General features: G+C 53.3%; 8 protein-coding genes across 8 annotated transcripts; 5 read left to right on the top strand and 3 right to left on the bottom strand.

The window, feature by feature from the left end:
- Nucleotides 1-132: 132 nt before the first annotated feature.
- On the bottom strand, nucleotides 133-830 carry AYL99_05717 (hypothetical protein; the record flags this gene model as incomplete). The annotated part of the gene is made up of 2 exons (XM_018837229.1): nucleotides 133-474; nucleotides 531-830. The coding sequence occupies 2 exons, from the start codon at nucleotides 828-830 to the stop codon at nucleotides 133-135; spliced, it is 642 nt and encodes a 213-aa protein (XP_018694082.1).
- A 4,579-nt stretch (nucleotides 831-5,409) lies between these two features.
- On the top strand, nucleotides 5,410-6,575 carry AYL99_05718 (hypothetical protein; the record flags this gene model as incomplete). Its single annotated transcript, XM_018837230.1, has 2 exons — nucleotides 5,410-6,448; nucleotides 6,511-6,575. 2 exons carry the CDS (start codon nucleotides 5,410-5,412, stop codon nucleotides 6,573-6,575), a joined length of 1,104 nt encoding a protein of 367 aa, XP_018694083.1.
- An 820-nt stretch (nucleotides 6,576-7,395) lies between these two features.
- On the top strand, nucleotides 7,396-8,749 carry AYL99_05719 (hypothetical protein; the record flags this gene model as incomplete). The annotated part of the gene is made up of 3 exons (XM_018837231.1): nucleotides 7,396-8,014; nucleotides 8,075-8,513; nucleotides 8,572-8,749. The coding sequence occupies 3 exons, from the start codon at nucleotides 7,396-7,398 to the stop codon at nucleotides 8,747-8,749; spliced, it is 1,236 nt and encodes a 411-aa protein (XP_018694084.1).
- A 1,158-nt stretch (nucleotides 8,750-9,907) lies between these two features.
- Nucleotides 9,908-10,939, top strand: AYL99_05720 (hypothetical protein; the record flags this gene model as incomplete). The annotated part of the gene is made up of 1 exon (XM_018837232.1): nucleotides 9,908-10,939. The coding sequence occupies one exon, from the start codon at nucleotides 9,908-9,910 to the stop codon at nucleotides 10,937-10,939; it is 1,032 nt and encodes a 343-aa protein (XP_018694085.1).
- Nucleotides 10,940-11,533: 594 nt separating this feature from the next.
- On the bottom strand, nucleotides 11,534-12,468 carry AYL99_05721 (hypothetical protein; the record flags this gene model as incomplete). Its single annotated transcript, XM_018837233.1, has 2 exons — nucleotides 11,534-12,300; nucleotides 12,366-12,468. The coding sequence occupies 2 exons, from the start codon at nucleotides 12,466-12,468 to the stop codon at nucleotides 11,534-11,536; spliced, it is 870 nt and encodes a 289-aa protein (XP_018694086.1).
- Nucleotides 12,469-13,161: 693 nt separating this feature from the next.
- Nucleotides 13,162-14,316, top strand: AYL99_05722 (hypothetical protein; the record flags this gene model as incomplete). Its single annotated transcript, XM_018837234.1, has 1 exon — nucleotides 13,162-14,316. The coding sequence occupies one exon, from the start codon at nucleotides 13,162-13,164 to the stop codon at nucleotides 14,314-14,316; it is 1,155 nt and encodes a 384-aa protein (XP_018694087.1).
- A 2,739-nt stretch (nucleotides 14,317-17,055) lies between these two features.
- Nucleotides 17,056-19,154, top strand: AYL99_05723 (hypothetical protein; the record flags this gene model as incomplete). The annotated part of the gene is made up of 6 exons (XM_018837235.1): nucleotides 17,056-17,133; nucleotides 17,216-18,022; nucleotides 18,086-18,179; nucleotides 18,256-18,377; nucleotides 18,418-18,834; nucleotides 19,035-19,154. 6 exons carry the CDS (start codon nucleotides 17,056-17,058, stop codon nucleotides 19,152-19,154), a joined length of 1,638 nt encoding a protein of 545 aa, XP_018694088.1.
- A 1,654-nt stretch (nucleotides 19,155-20,808) lies between these two features.
- AYL99_05724 (hypothetical protein) lies at nucleotides 20,809-22,140 on the bottom strand (the record flags this gene model as incomplete). Its single annotated transcript, XM_018837236.1, has 1 exon — nucleotides 20,809-22,140. The coding sequence occupies one exon, from the start codon at nucleotides 22,138-22,140 to the stop codon at nucleotides 20,809-20,811; it is 1,332 nt and encodes a 443-aa protein (XP_018694089.1).
- Nucleotides 22,141-22,165: the final 25 nt, after the last annotated feature.

The following is a 22,165-nucleotide window of genomic DNA, read 5'->3' on the forward strand; positions in this document are numbered from 1 at the left end:
ACATCAGCATCAAACGCCCCCCGAACCCCGCGGTCGCCATGCGTCCCAACGCCCCAGGTCGTCCCAGCCTTGCGCTATGCTGCCCAATAAAATCACTCATACGTCATCAGCCAGCACCGGCGGTTCAACTCTCTACGAGTTGCGCCGGCTGGGAAACGAATGTGATAGCCGAGGAGTGCTCTGCGGGCTGAGTGCGTCCGCGTTGAAGAACGGCACCAAGTCGAATTCTTGGGGTGACTGGCATAATGAGCCACAGAGGCTGGGCAGGCCGGACTGGAGCTGGGTGATTTCACCGTTGAGTTGCTCGATCTGTGCCTTGAGACGGGCAACTTCCTCGGTTTGCTGCGAGTAGGATCGGGAGAGCAGCTGGTGCTTCTGCTGCCACTGGGTAATCTGCTCTTCGAGCTCCTTCTGATGGCGCTCTTTACGCTCTCTGTATGCTCGCTGCGAGGAGCGGTTTTGCTCTCGTCTCCTCTGTGAACTGGTCAGCCGCCACCATGCCGCGGCATATAGGGATATTCCAAGCTTACCTCGATCTTGTCGGGAATGGAGCTCTTGACTTGAGCAACGACACTGCTGTTGCTCGTCGGGGACACTCGGCGCTCCGGCGTTGATCTGTACGAGCTGTCTGACCCGGACGACGACATGCTGTCGAACGAGTTATCGAGAGTGGCGTAGAAGTCGGCAGCTCTCTGCAACAGATCATTGTAGTGGCTGACCATGTTCTTGGGCGACTGGACGTTGTTGTAGTCCCATTGGAAGGAGGAATCAATGGGGGAGTAGTTGGCGGATTGCTGGCCCCAGCCGTTGGCAGAGCGATAGTCGGTCATGGTGATGCTGAGGTATTGAGTGGTTGTAAGGAAGATTGAATAGATGTACACTTGAAGTATTCGCTTTGGACTTGAAGGTTCTCAGAGTGGGTTGGAGAGAGGAGGGGCTGCAGAGGCAAATGGTGGGGGGCAAGTCCATTTCTTATACAAGGCCTGTCCGAGCACAAGGCTGGCGTAGGTAGCAAAGGGTGGTCTGCTGTATTCTTGGCCCTTCAAAGGGCACGAATGCTTGTGTGGTTTCAACACGCCCTCCACCGTCCCCTCGTCCACTCGGAGCAGACCATTCGATTTGGTCCTGGCGTCTCGGTCACCTTGGAAGACCCAGCAATAACCCTGGTCCTGGGCGCGAGATGGAGAAGCCTGGGCTATACCTTTCTCAGAAGGCGCATTAATCATGCACACCCCTGCTAGCTCGCTATCTCACTGTGCAGCAAGACCCAGTTGTGCCTTCATCAGTCAGCCAGAACCTTTATGCAACCTTACTTTCCACCTTGCCCAAAGAGGCAGAAAGTGGCTTGCGCTAAGTCCACGCTACACATCAAAGAAATAGCTCCGCTCTACGCAAGGGTTGGCGTCTTAGGAGGGGTTGGTAGGCTGGGGAGATGCTGTAATCCCCAGGCATGGTCGTAGGGTCATGGCGCCCAGGATGCCCTCAAGTCCAGGCAGCCTGACGGAGAAGAGGCCCCCTTAGGTACCGCGAAGCTCCAATACGTGGGTATCGAGCGCGTAGGCGGACTTGGTGTGCACAGTGGGCAATGGTCGACACCCGGGTGACAGGATTGATGGCAGCAGGGCGGAGCCGTAGCTAGGGAGACAACAGCAGCACCACCACTACCCAGAGCACAATCACAGGCAGCGAATACCCGCGGGGTATCCGACTTTAGGCGGCCCTGGCGGCCCTGCTCGATGACATCGTGGCGCCGGACTTTCCCACAGCTACCGATCCACCAAAGCCAGCGCAGGTCGGTTACCTGCTAACCTTCAGGAACCATATGCCGCTCTCAATTCATAGATGGGTCTCGTCGACAAAGCGAAGCGAGGCTGAAACGCTCCTGGAGAGGGATAGCATGTTGTCGGTGTCTCTGACAAGCTTCGTCTGGCTTCTAAAAGGGTTGACTGGCAACAACAGCATGCCGATGCACAGGGTGCCCGTTCTCCAGGGTCTACCATAACAGGTTGCTAGTACTAATAAAGAGCACTCAGCAGTTGTTTGAAAGTGTACAGCGTCACTGCCATCCACCTTTGTCGAGAGAGCATCACAACGTGGTCTGTACCTTGAAGTGGTCGTTGGATAAAAAATATGGAGAGGCTGCAGCTATTTCTTGCATACCGTTGCCAGGAGTTCGAAAGGCTGTAATCTGATCTGGTCCCAGCTCACCAGCTCACCAGCTCTAACCACTCGGCACTCTTCCACAAGTATTGGAAAATCATTCTCATGCATATGATCCCAATAATGACAACTGCTGCCAACGCCCCTGATGCACAACCTCGAAAGGCGAGTACTCTCCAGAGAGAATGGCACTTCGTAAAGTACGTAAAGACCGACCAGGGAAGATAAGCTTAACTTCGATGCTTGTCCACGATCTTGTTCGTCGGCATGATGGCGTTAAGTGGACCAACGGCTGCTTGCATGACCTCTGCGCAGGAGTAGCAGGGCTAGTACGACCAGTACTGAATAACGCCAATCCGGTCAGAGAGCCTCCTCCTTCCCCAGGCTCCGAGTGCTTGAGTTGAAAGAGAGTCTGTCATGAAGCAGGGCAGGTGTGTCTCTTCAGCATCATCGTGAAGTAGTATGGCTGGCCATACTACGTCCCTGCACACAGATAGTGATCATTACTGAAGGGGGAAATGGAGGCAAAGCAGGGTCTTGTCCAGCTACTTACGCACCGATATACCCTCCCGTATCTTGTCGGGTCGCACCGCTTCATCATGATGGACCCCTGGTACCGGCGCGAACCTGAGTCAGGAAATTGTGCAGAATGTGATCTGCCTTCTGGAAGGAAGGTGATCTCATGCAGCCTTGCCGATTGCCGCCTAGCTAGTCTGGCGCAAAGGAAGCGCTTATAGACAACGAGACACTGACCAGCCCATCGCGTTCCATAGACTTAAGCTGTCCATTGAATTTTATTTGAGGCGCAATAGCATTCACAGACCTGGCAACGCTATGAATGAGTTTGTTGCCTAGATGTGGACCACTGAGGCTATCAGGCACAACAGGCAAGATCTGAACTTACTTTCAAGATCTGACAGCCACAGGTGCACCGCACTGAGGCAAACACTGGACCTTCTGGCATGTGGATTCTCAGTTATTGAACAGAGACAATAGTGGGCTTTCGAGAAGCGTGGCTTATTGGGCCCGAGAACCTGCAACATGCACCTAGACGTGCACCTGGAACATTAGGCAGTACTGCTTGCAGCAGATCATCCGACGGAGTGACTAATCTGAGGTTGGTTCAACGTCGCGCCCATTAAGCCTCTTTTCGACAAGGGTTTGTCCGTTCAGCAGGTTGGCGCCCACAAAGTCCGGATACCGGCAGAAAGCCACGGGTCTGGATCCAGGAGCCAAGATAGAAGGCATCATAGCAGACGGTCTCTGCTACCGACCGGGGCCCAATATGTGCCTATTCGGAGCCTACCCGTAGCTTGACACGGATACCTCTCAAAGGGGCACACATTGTGGCAAGAAAACACACACACGTCTTCCAGGCTTTCCACATCCACACTTCTGACCAAAGTGTAGACGGTGCTGTATGGTTGAAACCGTGAAGCTCGACGTCATGGCAGGCCAAACCATCTAGCAAGAGTCTGTGTATTAATGCTGGGGACAGTGTCGGGGGCACAGATTCAGAGACACACTCAGTGATTGGTTGCTAGACACACAGCCGGGCTGGCACAGGTGATTGAGGTCGGCCAGGTAGCTGACGTTATCAATGTCCACGCAATTGTAAGCAGCTTTTCCGACCTGTGGTGTATGAGGCAGTAGGTATTGCAACTGCGTACAGCTGTATGGACTCAGTACAATGGAGGGACAATTTCGGTACCGAGTGCCTTCGCAGTGGACTGAAACGCTGGCCAAAAAACAGCTTCAATGTCGTCAAGTCTCGCTCCGCCGGCTCGCTCAGTGGATCGGTCACACCACTCAAAGGATGAACGTCATTAGATCCTGATATCTCGCTCCCCAATGGCTATGGATTAGCTCGGTGTACAAGGCAGGGGGAAGATACCACACAGAACTGGGTCAAGAAAGCTTGAACGGAGACAGGCAGTTTTCGGTAAGGGCTGTCTGAGGCTCTAAAGGAGCAAGGCCTTGGTTGCAAGGACAAAGAGGGTCATGCGCCGGTCGTGATAGTGGGCCGCCCCACGTGTTTACGTGTTGTTCTTTGATTCCAGAAGAGTCCCAGGTTGATTGATGATTGGGGGGACATATCTACAAACCATTTTGACTGCCAGTCACCTTGGCCGTTCAAGTTACGCCTTCCCACCTTGTCCAGCCTCGCCGGAAATGCTCGGAACGAGTGTCGACTTATTGACGTCATCGAGCTTGGTCGGTGTGGACTGCCGTATCCCAAGACATGCTGGATGACCATTGGTGGGGTAAGAGAACACAACTGCCGATACTTTGGAAGGATGAGATTCGGAATCCTGCCATACAAAGATGGGGAAGGTGACAGCGACACGGTACCGATACCGACTTTTCCAGCTCGCAAGGTGAAAGCGCGACGGTGTCAGTAGATCAGGCAAGTCTGCCGAGAGCCAGATCCTCATGTGGCGGTGTGCCAAGAGGTGGCTAATGAGCTTATTGTGGCGCGCGCTGATCATGATCCACGGGGCGTTCAGTACTGCCAGCGCTACAGGGCCACCGGGCAACACAGCAAGGTAGGTGCGATAAGCTCTTGGGGAACGAAAAATTATCACAAATGAGCCTTAACCAGAACAAAGAGTTGGCATAAGTAGGTCTTTGGTTTCATGGCATCATTACTTGAAAGCAGGATGACTCCTAACTGGACAGCACATGTAGCCGAGGGAATCGGATTGCCCGCTGCCACTTGGGTGCTAATGGGTGCCGACAGCTCCCAGAGTCCAGCTGCCAGTCCGGCACCTTGCATACAGCACATCAATCTCGAGAATGCCTTTTGTCAACGGCAGGGCTTGAGCCATCTCTTCCTAATCAGTCAAGTCGTTGTTTCCCAGCCACCTGGGAAGTGATCTAATTTCACTGTCGGTCTCAACTTGTTGGTGTGTCAAATATCCAGGTGGCAGGGCAGTGGGAGGCTGGTACCTCACCACCTTCCAGCGCCCAAAAAACCCTCACGATTCTGCCCAACGCTAAATCTCATCTTCAATTGTTTTCTACTCTCTCATACTCTAATTCTTGTCTATTGATGTTCTTTGGAAAGTCAAAAGTTTCACAGGATCGTTGTGCGGCTGGACAGCGGAAGTATTGCTTCACAACCCAACCTCGACTCCTTCACCATTGAAAGCAACAAACACCCAATGCGAACATAACACTCCGACACCCACCTAACATCCATCTGCACTGACTGCCTATCGCGAACGACCGCCGGACTGTGTTGCAGCCATGCGACTCTTCCAGGTCCCTTTGTCGCTGACCTCGCTCCTCCTCACCGCCAAATTCTCGCGATTCGTCATTGCAGGATTCTTGCCCGATTTCCTGCAGAGCTTTGAAGATCTCCAAGATATTGAGAAGAGATGTGAAAATCCATGCGGATACTATGGGCAATTATGTTGCGAGACCGGCCAGGTCTGCTACACTGATTCCAACAACGAGGCCCAGTGCGGAGCTGGAGCTACGACAACCGCCGCGGGACAATGGGAATATACCACTGTGACGTTTGTACAGACAGATTTGAAGACTGTCACCTCCACCTACAGCTCGTATGTGCCGGCGAGCACAATCAGCTGCTCATACTCTCTTGGCGAAACTCCCTGCGGCAATGTTTGCTGTTTGTCAGGACAGTTCTGCCAGTCTCCTGGAAGCTGCGCAGCCGTGGGCGGGGGGAGTTCTGGATACTACAGCAGCCTGTATACAGTCACCACGGTCATTACCAACACCGCGAGCGCCCCACTCCGGCCTACCAGCAACACCCTCGTCACCGTAACGAGCATTGGAGGCGCCACTACCACAGCACCTTTTCAGACACCGGTAGGCACGGATGGCAGTATCATTGTTGGGCCGTCATCGTCCAAATCTGGTGGTGGGCTGAGTGGTGGTGCAATTGCCGGCATTGTGATTGGTGTCATTGCTGGCATCTTTCTCCTCATCTTGTTCTGCGCCTGTTGCATCTTCAAGGGACTGATTGACGGACTTTTGGCCATTTTCGGCCTTGGTCCGCGACGAAGACGCACCGAAGAAGAAGTGTATGTGGAAAGACACTCGCACAGGGATGGGAGAGGACGAAGGACGTGGTTCGGTACCAGACCAGGGAGATCTGAGGTTGTGGAGGAGAAGAGGAGAAGTGGATGGGGAACAGCAGGCTGGATGGCTGCAGCACTAGGGGCTCTGGCCCTCTGGCTGGGGCTGAAGAGGAGAAATCGACGTGACGATAAGAGCAACTCGGACTATGACAGCTCCTACTTTTCCGAATACACGGTATCAAGTAAGTACAACCAAGGCGCGGGTGTCTTCCCCTCACATTTTGCTAACTCTGCCAACAGGTAGTGAAAGTTCTTCGGACCGAAGAACGAGGCGAAGCAGCAGATCAAGGTCGAGACGATGAAACGTAGATGATGATTCCGAGTTTATTGTTTTCTAGCGGAGCACACTGCATTGGGCATGAGAAATTCCGGACGCCTTGATCTGAAGGTTGGACTTTGGGGTATCATCGAATGGATGCCGTGTTACAGTGGATAGATGACACTTGTATATGGAAATGAATGCGGAGTATAATGATGGACAGAATGCACAAATGATATCATCTTGAGGAAACCGAGGAGACGAAAGGTTGTCGATCTAAAGAAATATGAATACAGACGGACAAGCAAGATCGTGGACAGCCTCGGCATGCAGCCACTTGCCGTGATCATCGCAGAACTGAAACAAGGCTACAAGGCAGCACCAATTAGGGGACAAATGGGTGACAAAAGGGCTTTCGGACACCTCGCCGCTTCGCTCAGGGCGCACCAGCCGGGCATCTTTCTTAACTAAGCTGCCAAGCCTTCATGCCTGGTAAGCCGACCGGGCCTCCCTACTGGTACCTATGGTACCTAGGCGCGTCCCCAAGTACGGTGAGCCACAGGATGCTAAGCCCACAGTTAAGCTCGTGATCCTCTTCGAGTTTTCTGCAGACCACAAGTAGGGGGCCGATTTCATTTCGTTCCCGCTCCCCGCTCTGCACTTCCTGCATCGAATCCCTTTTGTTACCTTTCATTGTCGAGTCTCAGCTTCTATACTTCGGATCTTAGTCACTCACATTGTCCTCGGTCTGCTTGGTGACTTGGACTGCGGTCTCCGTCACTAGCACTCGAGTGTCTGACGTTTTTACTGCCTCACCCTTTCGATCTGAGAATGACTTTGGCCTGACCTGAACACGACCCTCCAACCACCATGCTTCAGACACAGCATCTTTATTCGCATCAGCAACAATACAACCAGCATGACCAATCCTCCTGGCAACACAACGGTCCGCAGCAGAGTCACCAGACCCTGAGCCACGGACAGCAACAGGCGCAAGCCCAGGCTGCGGCTGCTGCTGCTGCCGCCGCGGCCGCTCAGCAGCAACACTACTCCCGACTCGCGATCAACCCAAATCATAACTCTTCCCATGCCCAGAATACCAATCGGCAGGCCACGGCCGACAACGCGCAGAATGCTATGGGCCCGTCTCTGACCTCGATGAACGACCAGGCGTCACCGGGCATGGATCAGCAATTGTCGGAAGAGAACCGCAAGGTCTTACAGTGGGTGGCGGAATTGATGGATCCGAACAGAAGAGAGGGAGCTTTGATGGAACTCAGTAAGAAGAGGGAACAAGTACCAGAGCTCGCGCTGGTTCTCTGGCACAGTTTCGGCGTCATGACCAGTCTGCTCCAGGAGATCATCTCAGTCTATCCGCTGCTGAACCCAAGCCAGCTTACCGCAGCAGCCAGCAACCGCGTGTGCAACGCCTTGGCCTTGCTTCAGTGTGTAGCAAGCCACAATGAAACCAGGGGCCTATTTCTTAGTGGTAAGCATTCTCGGGGGATTGGGATCGGAAAGCGGATGCGAAGCTGACTATCGCTACCAGCGCATATTCCACTCTTTCTCTATCCGTTCTTAAACACCACCTCCAAGTCGAGACCTTTCGAATACCTGCGCCTCACGTCACTCGGTGTTATCGGTGCTCTCGTCAAGAACGAGCCCTCCTCCGGTGTCTCAATGAACCCAGCAGGCACTCCCGGCGCACACGGAAATACCAATAACTCCTCGCCAACAATCACATTTCTATTGACTACAGAGATCATTCCACTCTGCCTGCGTATCATGGAGACGGGCAGCGAATTATCCAAAACTGTGGCCATCTTCATTGTTCAGAAGATTTTGCTTGATGACACGGGGCTGGGATATATCTGTGCCACCTATGAGAGATTCTACGCGGTGGGCACCGTCCTGAGCAACATGGTGATTGGCTTGGTCGAGACGCAGACTGTCCGACTCTTGAAACACGTAGTTAGATGCTTCTTGAGGTGAGTTTTCACAGTGCTTCTTTACAAATCCAGCCCTTTCGACTGACCCCGATCCAAGGCTTAGTGACAACAACCGAGCCCGTCAAGCGCTGCGACAGTGCCTCCCCGAACCACTTCGAGATGCCACGTTTTCCAATGTCCTCCGGGATGATGCCGCTACCAAGCGATGTCTGGCCCAACTCCTTATCAACCTGAGCGACACTGTTACCGATACGCAAAATGAGCAATTTGAATAATTTTAGGACTTTGGCGTAACCGCGGGCTCTACATCGGATTTGCTGTGCGAAGATAACCGGTGGTCAACGATACCCCCTCATCAGAGTGACGAGTTTCAAAAAATTTCCCCAGCACTGCGACCGCTGCGCCGGCGACAGACTGGGACAAGCATGAAAAAGGAAGGTTTTGGAGTCTTTCCTTTTTGTTGTTGGCCACGGAAGCATCAAAATCACCAAGCATAGAACTTATACCCAATGGCCTCGGCGAGGAAGACATGACAGGCGCACTGTTTTCCATTAATTGAACGAAGACATGATCAATGCACAAAGAGCGTGGCTTGATGCCCGAAGACTGTAACAAGAGCCAGGAACTCCTTGGTTGAGGTCAGTGGGCCTGATGGCAGCGATGGATGGAAATGCGACGAGGGAAAAAGTGGTTTGTGCCAGCGTTTTTCTACATGTTTTTTGGGTGGAACGGGGGGAGGTCACCATCTCTTGACTTTTTCTTTGGCACCGGGAATATAACCAAGCTCTACAAAACATCGTGACCTGTACATGAATTGGAGTGGCATGGACCAGGACGTGGCTGTCGAGGGAAAGGGGGTTTCTTTGGAATACACACAACCCTTGGCTTTCTATCTCTCAGCCAGGTCTTGACAGCGGGATGAAACGCATGAATTACTTCTTTCTTCTGCCCAGCAACAAGTCGGCGACACGCTTCTGTTCCTGCAAATAGTTACATTACAGAGAACCCAGATGTATTCGATAGCATAGTACAATGACATTGATCTTTTATCTGACCTGGGTATATATACACTGTAAAGATGAACCGACGGAACTCTAATCAAGCAGCTGGTCTTCTCCACCCCATCCCCTCGAAGCGTTGCAATATCTACTCGGTACTTGCTTGTCGTGACGTATTCGCGTCACTCACTCCTCATCATGGCCGGCTCCTTCAGGCAACGATCTATAACGCCGTCCCTCTCCTAAACTCCGAATACCCTTTTTTAAAGACTCAACTTCTATGTATCGTTGATATTCATGCCCTTGATTCCTGTACAGCTTCTCTCTATACCAGATCCATAGCACACGCCTAGCCCACCAGGGGAGAAAGAGTGCGACCACTTGTGTCAGACATAGCCCGAAACCTCAGACGCGGGAAACTTCGTAGGCTCGACGATGCCTACCACCGTCAAGATCCTTGGGAAGCCCATTGGCCCAATAGGCTACGGTTTGATGGGCTTAACCTGGCGACCCTCTCCACAACCAGCCAGCGAAAGCTTCAAGGCCATGGAGACGGCACTGTCGCAAGGAGCCAACTTCTGGAACGGCGGCGAACTCTACGGAAAACCCGAGCGACACTCTTGCCACTTGCTGAACGAGTACTTCAAACTCCATCCGGAAGATGCAGATAAGGTCGTGCTCAGCATCAAAGGTGGACTTGTCCCCGGCCAGCTGAAGCCCGATGGATCTGCCGCAAACATACGCCGCAGCGTGGAAGACTGCCTGAAGGTTCTTGATGGCACCAAAAGCATCGACATTTTTGAATGTGCCCGGCTCGACCATAACGTCCCGCTTGAAGAGACTATCGGCGCCCTCGCGCAGCTCGTCAAGGAGGGCAAAATCGGCGGCATCGGCCTATCGGAGGTCAAGGCGAGCACCATCGAGAAGGCACACGCCATCCACCCGATCGCCGCGGTGGAGGTGGAAGTGTCGCTGTGGACGACGGACATCCTCCGCAACGGCGTCGCTGCGACGTGCGCCAAACTTGACATCCCCATCGTGGCCTACAGCCCGCTCAGCCGTGGCGCGCTGGCTGGTGACACAATCCGCCGGCACGCCGACATCCCCGAGGGCGACATCCGCAAGCACATGCCGCGGTTCCAGGACGACGTGCTGGAGTACAACAACCAGATCGTGGACGAGGTGCAGCGGCTCGCGGAGAAGAAGGGCGTGACTAAGGCCCAGGTCGCCATCGCCTGGGTGCGTAGCCTGAGCGGCCGCACCATCACCACGGAAAACGGCGAGCAGATCACGCTGGGCACCATCATCCCCATCCCCGGCGCCACCAAGCCGGAGAGGATCGTCGAGAACACCACGATTGTGGACCTGTCTGACGACGAGATGAAGGAGATTGCGGAAATCTTGAAGCGCAATCCCGTCAAGGGACACCGTTACCCGGAGCAGGGCAGGGCTCATCTCGACATGTAAAATCGGGAAGTTGACGAGAATGTTATCATTGTCAGAGCACGATGTCAGGGCCAGGTACGGGGACTTTGATCTGGTGAAAGTGTACGTGCGTGAATGGAACCTCTCCTCTCTAACCACCTGACGTGGTCGTGCCATGTAAGGATGGGCAGCCAGGTCCATGTAGCAGGCTCTTTGTGGCGAAAGGAGTGGCCTTGAATATCAACTCAGCTCAATCCGGCCAAACTAAGCACATCCCAATCCGAAATATTGAAAACCAACCCGATTTCCACCATGGGGGAACATCGCTCCTGGCTCCCTCTAACCGGGGGCTAATGGCTCCTTACTTTCCAGAGCTTCCAATATCTTTGTCATGAAGACTACTATGAGACTCACTTGTCATGCTCGTTTGTCGATTCCCAGACCTTGGGTTTCACAGTTTAGCCATTTCTGACATCTCCTGTTGACATTGACGGTCTCTTCACCGAGCTGAATTCCGTATTCGCGGTTTGGCCTTTACATGAACAGAGTCGGCCTGAATATATCCTGCGTGGCAATCGATATCTTCGAATAATACAAGGACGAAATGGGTCAATGATTTTCAGAGCCGCGAAAACCCTACTCTCTCCATCGAATAGCCCAATTACCCTTGGCAAAGCTGGGCTCCACCACAGAACCGTTCATTAGGGCTTCACACTTTCGTCGCAATGGTGGAGAAGGTTGATGTCCCGTTTTGATTCCATTCTGACGCAACTCCGAGTTCCCGTTGACCTGCTGTGTTTGAGTATCCGATTTTGAGTGATCCACATCAAACCCGAACACAACACCTCGCCTCGCGGCTCGACGGACCATCTCGCGCTCTTCGGCGCGCTGCTGTCCCTCCAGTCTCTTCTCGTACTCCTCGGGAGTTTCAGAGTGACGCTCGGCCCAGCCTTTCTCTCCACCAATGCTTCCATTGACGTCAGATTCCAGCTGAGATGGCCGAACCTTTGGACGGATTCGTTGATGACCAGCCTCTTCCAGCGAGACATCCTGATCGGAGGAGAACTCGTGGTTTTCGTCCATGTCAACACTTTTCCACTCACCCTCTTCTTGCAGTGCCCGGCTCGCGCGATTTTTTTTGCGCCCGAATGTTTTCGTAGGATCGTGTCTCCTGCCGAAGACGACATCTTCGATTTCTTCGCATGTCACGATGATTCGTCGGTCGCCCTTGGTCAACTTGGAAGAAGCGGCAGTCCTCTCGATCCCGGATCCCGGCTCTGCATTCAAGAGAGCCACTATCACTCTCTCCACCTTCTTGTCCGCCGGGCCTGGCTTCCGATTTCGACACCGATCGGAGCAATATTTGATGGTACCTGGCCCCTTTTGTTGCTGCTTGCGAATACCTTAGCATAATCAGCGATTTCACGCCCTGTAATTGTTGGGATGGGCTTCTGACTTATCACTCTACCACAAGTTCGGCAGTAGGGGACATCTTCTCCCTGGGTGAGATAGAATGGAGGTGGTACTGCAGCATGTTTGCCTGGTCGCGACCAGGAGTCCATCCAACTCATTTTAGCAACAGGGGTCTGTTGTTATTGAGAGACACTGTAGCAAAGCATATGACCGTTCAACAGAACAGTGAGGAAATTGAAAGACAAATTCGCCATGGCCAGAGACAAAGGAAAAGGCACTGAAGCTGATAGAACGACGTCACTGTCCAATGACGAAAGGCAGTGGGGCAGCGGCCAGATAAGCTAAACCTAAAAAGGGCACCGTATCTGCATCGCAAACTATGCCTGATCTGTGATAGCGCGAACTTCGCCAGGCTGACATGGTAGACATGGATTTCCCATGCTGTTTGTTTGATTTCTGCTTCAGATGTGCTCTTGAAAACATCGCCTTTTCAAGGATTCGCAATCCCCTATATACTCTCGACAGCCTCGCCATAGTCTATATATGATCACATCCTCTGACGGCAAGAATGATGCATGGAGACTAGGATGGCGAGCTACCCTGGTGCCCTCTACATGACAATAGTCCCTTACGGGGCCACTATTCGTCGAGCTCACAAGAAATCCCGTACAGGCTGCTATACGTGCAAAATCCGTCATGTGAAATGTGGAGAGGAGAAGCCTCGGTGTAAGAATTGCGTGTCGAAAGGAAGGGACTGCCAATATTCAGCATGGGTCAGACGATGGAGCCAAAAGCAAGGGAAGGTCGCCGGTGTCAGGCATTCATCACTAGAGCCAACAGAGCAGTTGTCAATGACCTCAGCGACATTCACTTTGCACGATCTTCGGCTGTTCCACCACTTCCTCTGCTTCGCGTACCCGCCATTGCCTCTGGCAAATAAGTCAGCTTGGACGCAAGACGTACCTCAACTCAGTTATCATTCAGAGCATCTGATGAGTGCTCTACTGGCTCTGGCAGCTTCGCACATGAGCGCATTGACCGGGGTAGACAATGACCAGTCCACTGCATTATGGCACAAGGGCCGTGCAATATCGGGTCTCAAGAATGCACTCAACAAATCCCACCACTCATCGATCGAGTATGATGTGATGCTGGCAACTTGTTATGCCCTGGCCTTTCAGTCCGCCCTTCTTCCTGGCTCAGCTGTCGATTTTGCAACCTTTGTCCGAGGTTGTGCTCTCGTTACAGGACGCATCCAAGATGAGGGGAAGCAATCGATCTTCAACTGCCCGTCCTACGCGGATTTCTCTCCAAATCAAGGGGCATCGTCGTGCAAACTCAATGTCCACAGTCTGATTGCCGGATCCCGTTGTCAGGTGTTGCTAACAAAGGGTATGGCGTCACTTGTTACAGCACACGAGTGTATTGCACACACAGGAACGGGGTATAATCTTTTTAGAGCCCTCGAGTCGACATTTTCTGGATTCCAAGAATCTCCCAGTCTGGGATATGACCGATTCCGCAGCTATTACGGTTTTTGGTTCAAGCTTGCAGAACCTAAAGACGTCTTCTCTCCGGATGCAGTCAACGAGGCGGCGTTCTTGCTTTGGGCGTTCTTCATCGGTCTGCAGCTCTTGATCACAATGTTTGTGGTCGAAATCACCAGGTCTGAAATGAAAAGAGACTGGAGAGCAAGACTCGAGCAATCAAATGGTGCTGCAAAGATGATCGGAATGGCAGAATGGCTTCTCGCTATTGAAATTACCACGCCCACTCACCTGCGGAAGCACCTCTCTTGGCCGACACTTGTCTCGGGCGAGGTACTCTCTGGACTACGGATGACGACGGCATCGAGAACTCTGGTCGAAGCGAAGGTGGAGGTGCTTCACCACCTGGAATCACGCTCTCACAACGCGTTGGGAACACTCCTGGAGTTGTCTGCGAGTCTAGCCAACTGGACAGAAGACCTCCTTGCATCACGAAGTGGCGAAGAAAAGCAGCGGTGAAAACGAAGGGTGGCGGAGAACACAGACTCAGATGGACTTGGAGATTCTGGGCCAAAGGGTGCAGAAGGGCCCGATCGACAAAAGCATTCCTGAGATGGCAGCTGCACCCTTCACCACTTCCGCCGCGTCGATATCTACAGTATTCTGGACCAGTGAAAATCAATCAACGACCTGAGACACGGCCGCAGCTATCCTGACGAAGAAGTGGCAATATACACACGGTATCTGGTCAAGAGTCGAGACTCGCTGGGTCCAGGCCTAGACGAACAACCAGCCTGAGAGTCTGGACTCGATCTCCTGATTTTGTACAGATTTCCACGTGCTCTCAAATCCAGTCCAGATCCTTTTGGTGGGCAAGGAGGCAGAGTTGGTGCGGGATTTAGGCCAAGCTACCGAGAAATGAAGCCGAGACAATTCGAGCTCCTCGCTTCGTCGAGGGCGTTCGGGCGGCGGCCGCTTTCAATCGACCAGAGTCCAAGCACCACTTGGGACAAGATTGCCACCCGATGCGATGCTCGATCTCCCTCTCCCAAGAAATTAGAAGCAGGACATGCAGATCAGGAGAGCCGCCTTAATGGCCAGAAGATCTAGGCGGCTGAAGCCAACTAGCAGTACGTCTGTCACCCGCACAGCTACTCTTCCTGGTTGGCAAGACAGGGGTACAGAGGCGAACGCCGCTTTGAAAAATGGATCAGCGGTAATATACAACACACCGAAGCAATTCCCAATATGTGAAGACCAGCGTTAGGATGATGGTGTTGAAGCTGTTATCGACGGTCAGGCCGGGTGGCGAACCATCAATCCAAATCACCCAAGGAACCACAGCTTCTGTGGAGCCGCCATTGCGATGACCTGGCTGAGGTTGTCAGTCGACCACTTACACAACTGGAGGCGGATTCAACTTTGGCTTGAGGGGTTTTCTCCATCGTCACACGGAGATGAGGAGGTAATTGGCGTGATTTCGGAGATGGCATAAGTCAGGGAATAGCAGCTTTGACCCGAGATTCCACAAACAGCGGCCCAAAACATTTCCAACAAACGTTCAAACCTGGAGTCGCAGTGGCCGGGTCAATGTGGCAGCTGTAGGTCTCACTTTTCCTCCTCCGGTAGTGTGTCTAAGAAGCACATCGAAGGGCGATGATCGCCGAGCGCTTGCAAAGGAATCTGTGTGGTGGACCTTTCCACGTCACTGTTCAGGGTCAGAATCAACCTCTTGAGACAGATGATAGAAAAGCCAACAGAAGAGGGGTCACATACCACCATTGTCACGCAAGGCTGAGATGGACGATACCAAGTCTGCGTCCGAGGATCAGCCAGTGCCACGTTGTGGTTGGAAGGACTTTGCAATTGACAGTGCTCAGTCAAATTAGAGCCGGGGTGTAGTAGTCATCATACCAAGGAAGAAGTCTATAGGGAGGCAGCTAGGCGATGAAATGTTCCGTCCTTCGTCTGTGTAACGAGACCACCAAGAAGCTCCCGAAGTTCAACCTTGCGATGCAGAAAGGAGAGCAAGAGCTTGCCGGAGCTGTGGTGTTGACATGACATGGACGAATGCGGAAAAGACGAAAAGCCACAGGAGTCTCCCATGCTGTAATCAACGACAACGATAGACACACACTAGACGCCACGGACAAGAACTTGAGGACTGGTACCGTTCATGTTAGCTCGATGATTTCCAGGAAACTAAGAGGTCAGTGCTGAACATGGCGTTGCTCTACCGCTTAATATTCGGTCGGACAGTGAGAAGACATTCGTTCGCTTCTGCTTGTCCGTCCTCTCAATTTCCCGCCAATGACAGTACGACAGGGTTTGGGCCGAGGGCGACGAAGGTTTGAGGGCGAGATTCCTTTTGACCATGGCGCCGCTAGAGCCTGAAAGAACAAAGGGTTGTGGCTTCTAGACTGGTATTCAATCTCACGTTCGATTCCGACCTGGCGAATGACCATGGACAGCCAAGGCCGCCAACCAGGTCAGGAGAGCTCAAACGGCGCCCCCTTCCCAGCTCGACCTTGGCTTCACGCCCAGTAAAGTAAGGCAGTCCCAGGAACTAAGTGCCCGCTTGAACCTCGGACACCAGGCCACTTGCTCGAGGAGGAAATACACTCTGGCGAATGCGAGGCTCTGAAGGTTCGTCTTCGGCTGGCTGAGCCCATGTCTCTTCTCTACCCGGGGACCGATTTCCAACATGCACAGAAGCCCCCCTCTTGCTGTCAGGCTATCGGCGTGCAGAGCATGGGATTGGAGGCTCCAACCGAAGAGCTGCCCACCACTTGTTGACCCAGTGACCTGCATCCCAGCTCCAGTCATCCACCATATCCTGGGACCCCCGTACGGATACTCCGCAAGCAGTTTGAGGAAACCTTACGCCCCCGGATTCAAGGTGGCTAGCAGTCTTGGGCTCACGAGTGTTGCATGCTAGCCCATGTTTGTGGCGATCAATCGGGCCTCTCAGAACCCCCCTCCTCCATCGGCTTCACGTCGGGAGGCTTTTCTTCCTACCCAAGACCAGATACGGTCTGATGGTCTGACCATCCCGCATATTCGTCCCCCATGGCCCACGCCAGGCTAGGAACGGTGCTCTATGAAGCTCCGCTGCCATATGGCAAGATGTCTTGGATATAGAGATTATATAGCCCCTTCATCTCCCCTTCCAGGTCGTCTCCTACTCGCACTTCCATTCCCAGGACAGACAGTTCCTTCCTTCTACCTTTTCCCATCCAGCAAAACCTCGAGCCCCGGATGGCTGCTTCAGAGAAGATCAATGACCCAACGGCGCAGACCGTTGAGCGCCTTGGCTCGATCGACAAGAGCAAAGACGTGAGTCTCCCAAGTCCCTGACCACCAGTTTCTCCATTGCGATCCTCAATTGAAAAGCTAACAAAACCTCCACCTGCTGCAGGTCATCGAGGTCAAGGAAGTCAGAGGTAGCGAAGCCTTCAACGAGGCTTTAATCCAGGAAGATGTGCCACTACTGGACCCACGCACACTGCGGCTGTTCGCGTGCCTGCTCATCGGCTTCTTCTGCCAGACCATGAACGGATACGACACCATGTTGTTCGGTGGTCTGCTCAACAACAAGGAATACTTCCTCAAGCACTTCAACGGGCAGAACAAGGGCATCTGGGCCGGCCTGATCACCTCTATGTACCAGATCGGTGGTGTCTCTGCCCTGCCATTTGTCGGACCCGCCATTGACCAGTGGGGACGCCGGGTGGGCATGTTCATCGGCAGCGTGCTCATCATCGTCGGCACGGTCATACAGGGTTTGACGTCCGCCAATGCCTCCGAGGGCCAGATGATGGGCGGTCGATTCGTCCTGGGTTTTGGTGTCACCATTGCCGCTGCAGCCGGCCCCATCTGGATCGTGGAAACGGCCCATCCCAAGTATCGGGGTATCATCACCGGTCTCTGCAACACCACCTGGTTGGCCGGCTCGATCTTGTCCTCTGGCGCGACCCGCGGCGGGCTCGACATCCAGGGCAACAATTCCTGGCTCATCCCCATTTGGCTGCAGATGGTCTTCCCAGGCTTCATCGCCCTTTTCGCCTTCACCTTGCCAGAGTCGCCCCGGTGGGTGTATGCCAGTGGTAAGCGCCAGAAGGCGCACGACATCCTCACCAAGTGGCACGGATATGGCAACCCCGACTCGGCCTGGGTCAAACTCCAGCTCCATGAATATGAGGAGTATCTTGAGATGGACGGCTCTGTAAGTCTTTACTTCTTAGCAGACTTACTGACGGAATACTATACTGATTGACCCTTTTTCAAGGACAAACGCTGGTGGGATTACCGTGCTCTGTTCAACAAGAAGTCGAGCGTCTACCGGACCGCCGTCGCTTGTTGGTTCTCTGCATTCACGCAATGTAAGTTTTCTATAGCTCTCAGATCGCCACCTCCACCTTTGTCTTCTTGGCCACTAACTCATCCTCTCCAACACAGGGTGCGGTAACGGGCCGCTTTCCTACTTCATGTCTGCGGTCCTCGACACCGCGGGCGTCAACACCTCGATCGGCAAGGCCAACGTGCAGCTGGGCTACAGCGTGGAACAATTCTGCTTCGCGGTGCTGGGCGCACACTTTGTCGAGCATCGGACGGCGCAAGATGATGTTGGCCGGGTTCTTCGGCGTGTCAGTTATCTGGGTGTGCATGACGGCGTCGGCGGGGACGCTGGCGAACTCGCTGGTGTCCGGGTCCGTGGACGACGGCGACGCCAAGTTCAGCAACCACACGGCCGGCAACGCCGTGCTGGCGTTCATCTTCATCTTCGGCGCGTGGTACTCGTTCAACATCACCCCCTTGCAGGCCCTGTACCCGGTCGAGGTATACAGCTACGAGATCCGCGCCAAGGGCATGGCCTTCCAGTCTTTCTTCGTCAACGCCGCCGGCCTGATCAATCAGTTCGCCTGGCCCGTGGCCATCAAGGAGATCCAGTGGAAGACGTACATCATCTTCGTGGTCTGGACCTTCGTCCAAGGCGTGCTGGCGTACTTCTTCTTCCCGGAAACGAGGAAGCGGACTGTGAGTTTGGATCCCAAGACATTCTCATTCTCTTCTTTACCCCCGCCCCCTTTCTTCCTCATTCGTCTCCCTTTTCTTCTCCACTTACAGCAAAACCCTCTTTTTCGGAGAGAGAGAGAGACGCTCGAGGCACCTTGGTTCTTTTCTTGATTGTCACGTCATGAAGAGAATGAATTGCTAATTGCTGCTTGTGATTGTAGCTCGAGGAACTGGACAAGATCTTCGAAGCCAAGAACCCTGTCAAGTATTCCACCCAGTCCCACACTCTGGCCATCACGGAGGACAACACCGTCGTGACCGTCGACCAGGAGAAGGTGTAACAACGTACAGAGTGGACCCTTTTCATCATCCCGGTACCGATCACGAGGAGGAGGAGGAGGAAGGGGGGGAAGGGGCTTGGGGAGAGAAACAAAGCGAGATACCGATATTATCCAGGCCCCATATATATCGCCGTTTCATGGACGAGCTAACCAGCCTGCTACAACCGCCCACCCACCCGCTTTTGTTTGCTGCTGCTGCTGCTGCTTGGGGGAGAAGAGGGTGTTCCGTTACGCATGCATGCATGCATGTATTTAGACCGCATTGAGAGATCCAAGGAGTGTGAAATGGAAACGAGTTGTGTATGTATGTACCCTGTGCGCTCTCGAGTTCTCGTTTTCCCTTGCATTGCATGTTCCCATGTAATTGTACTTCATCCTAGTAGAGAGGACATGTCTGTCCCCTGACAGTACTCATTCATTCAATACGACCACCCACCTTATGAAATGGAATGGAATCGAAGATTGTACGTTGTCTCTCTCTCAGGATACCATACCATAACAAGGCGCACATACTTCCGAACATGTCCGATATCAAGAAGACAAGGGTGGATCCCTCCATGGTATGCATTGCATTAGTAAGGGAGGAGGAGTAAGTGAATAGTACTTACTTTGTCTCGGCATGGACGTCGGAAAGGAGAATGGGGAAGGTCGGGAATCTCTCTCTGTCTCTGTCTCTTCCCTTGTGTGTGTGGGGTTCGGTCGGTATATAGAGAGAGAGAGAGAGAGAGAGAATTACGCGTACTACCGTCGACATCAAGACAAGACCAGACAAGACATGCAGTATCAACAATAGCCTTTCGGGAGATGGGCGGTTCTGCACGAAGTTGAATCGGATCGTCGAAGATCATCAGAGGACATCGGCCGATCGGATCATCTTTCGCAATGTCCCACGACGAAGGAAAGCAGGCAACCATCTGTCCAGAGAGAGAGAGAGAGCGTTTTCAGGGGCTAAGGTCACATTCTGATAATACCTAGTGACTCATAGACACCAAAAAATCAAGCATATCTTCGTGTGCAATAAGTAGTATTCATACATGTGGCTCATTGGTTCACTCTCGTGGAGATATGCACGGCAGTTGGCAACGAGCCTGACGCCCCCTGACATTAACATCCATCGCGATTACCGGTACGCTCTTCCCAGACTACCTCCCTTTTGCCTGGTAGTCAGATACACGCCAGAGAGAAATCCCCATAAGATAATTTGTCGCGGGTATCATAATGCGTTGTTCGATTGCGAAACTGTGGTAGGATGACTGCCAATTCTGAACAGTGAAGCTCTCATAACAAAATACCTGCCCACCCTTTCGTGTGCCGGGTGCTTTTTGTTGCCCAGTAGCCCATATCCGTGTGCTTCCTTGGTCCCAAATTCCACAATAAAGCAAAACGGCCGTGTTTTGTCCTGCCGAGTCGGTGGACTCATGTCCTGTTCAACCCAGATCCATTCTTCGTAGAGCGCCTTGCCCGTGCCCAGCGCAAACAGAAGAATCGCTCATACCGGCAGAATCCGTCATTAGCCCGTAGTCATGTATATCCCAAACGCCTGCGCTGTGCAAAGGTATCGATAAGACAAGCGACGCACATCCTCGTGTCTGAGGCGGAATCATCGTCAGTATTGCTGAAAAATGCGATTAAAAGAGACTGGTGCGTCTTAGAATTACAAGTTTTGGTGGTAGAAAGATGTATCGAAACTTTCGGCCGCCTGTGCAAGAGTATCCAGGTCAGAAAACCCACGGGTCAGAGCGTGGGGCATGGGTGGCAACAGGCCACCTCCGGCCAAGGTGTGGTGGGTGGATTTGCCCAGTTGCCCGATGTGAGTGCTGTTCAACAGAGAATCGTCGCTGAGAGGGGGGTAGAGAGAGCTGGGAGAGACGCTCTCTGGGATGGTTTGGATGGGCATAAGCACTTGAGGCGGGTCGTGGTAGAAAGCAGACTCATCGACATTGAGGGGGGTGTCGATGGCTGTCGGAGCAATGGACGTCACCTCGGACAGAGGCGAATGGATCAAACTGGACCGACGACTGGCTTGTGTATTGATCTTGTCCAACTTTTTCTGTTGTTTGGCCTTCTGCGCGTCTTTGGTGATGGCAGCCTTGCTTTTACGCGTCGACTCATCGCTCGTGCTCCCGGACGCCGACATGCCTTTGTGGGTGCGCTCATGTTGCTTCATGTTGTCCTTTCGTGTAAAGGCTTTATTGCAGACAGGGCAGTGCACCCCCTTCTCTCCCGTGTGTTTCTTCCCGTGGCGCGCCGCATGGCCCGATGTGGTGAAGGTTGCCTGGCAATTATGTGACTGCGCAAAGGGGCAGGGGTATTTGTTCTTCTTTGCAGGAGCAGCACCTGAGCTCCCCGAAGGCGAGGTTCTTGCTTGGTCACTCCCAGGAGCCGAGGTGACGGGAGGTAGGACAGGCGCAGTCGCAACGTTGGCCGTTGAGGGGTGAGGGAGGTGTTGGAGACCCGGATGAAGCGGTGCGGGCACAAGGGGATACTGAGCAGGGGTGAGGGGATGCATCAGCTTGCTAGAGAATTGGTCCGGCATGTTGGGGGTGATCATCAATTGTTGTTCTAGGAATGGGGTGACGGTGGTGGGAGATGGCAAGTAGCCCACGAGGTCTTGGCGCACGAGCGGGTCATAGTGCAAGAGGCTGTTGTCCACATAGTTGTACGGCGTCGCAGGGGACGGGGAGGAGTCCATGCTGCAACTGGAACCCTTGGACGACGAAGATGAGAGTCGCAAAAGAGGGGGCGAGCCGACCGAGGAGACGGACGATGCTCTTGCGTACTTTGGTTGACGCAGAAGAACCGGCCGCTCTTCCCTCTGCGACGGAGAGTACGATGGGGAGGCTGATGACCGGCGGGTCTCAGACTCAGACTCAGACTCTGGAGAAGACCGGGTAGATTGTCTGGGGCGAATAACGAACGAGGGACAATCGTTGTCGTTCAAGATCGAGAAGATACGTGCTCCTCGAGATTGCGTCTGTACATCCATTGTTGGACGCACTCACCACGCGTCC

This window comes from Fonsecaea erecta (assembly GCF_001651985.1).
Source record: "Fonsecaea erecta strain CBS 125763 chromosome Unknown Scaff4, whole genome shotgun sequence".
Lineage (NCBI taxonomy): Eukaryota > Fungi > Ascomycota > Eurotiomycetes > Chaetothyriales > Herpotrichiellaceae > Fonsecaea > Fonsecaea erecta.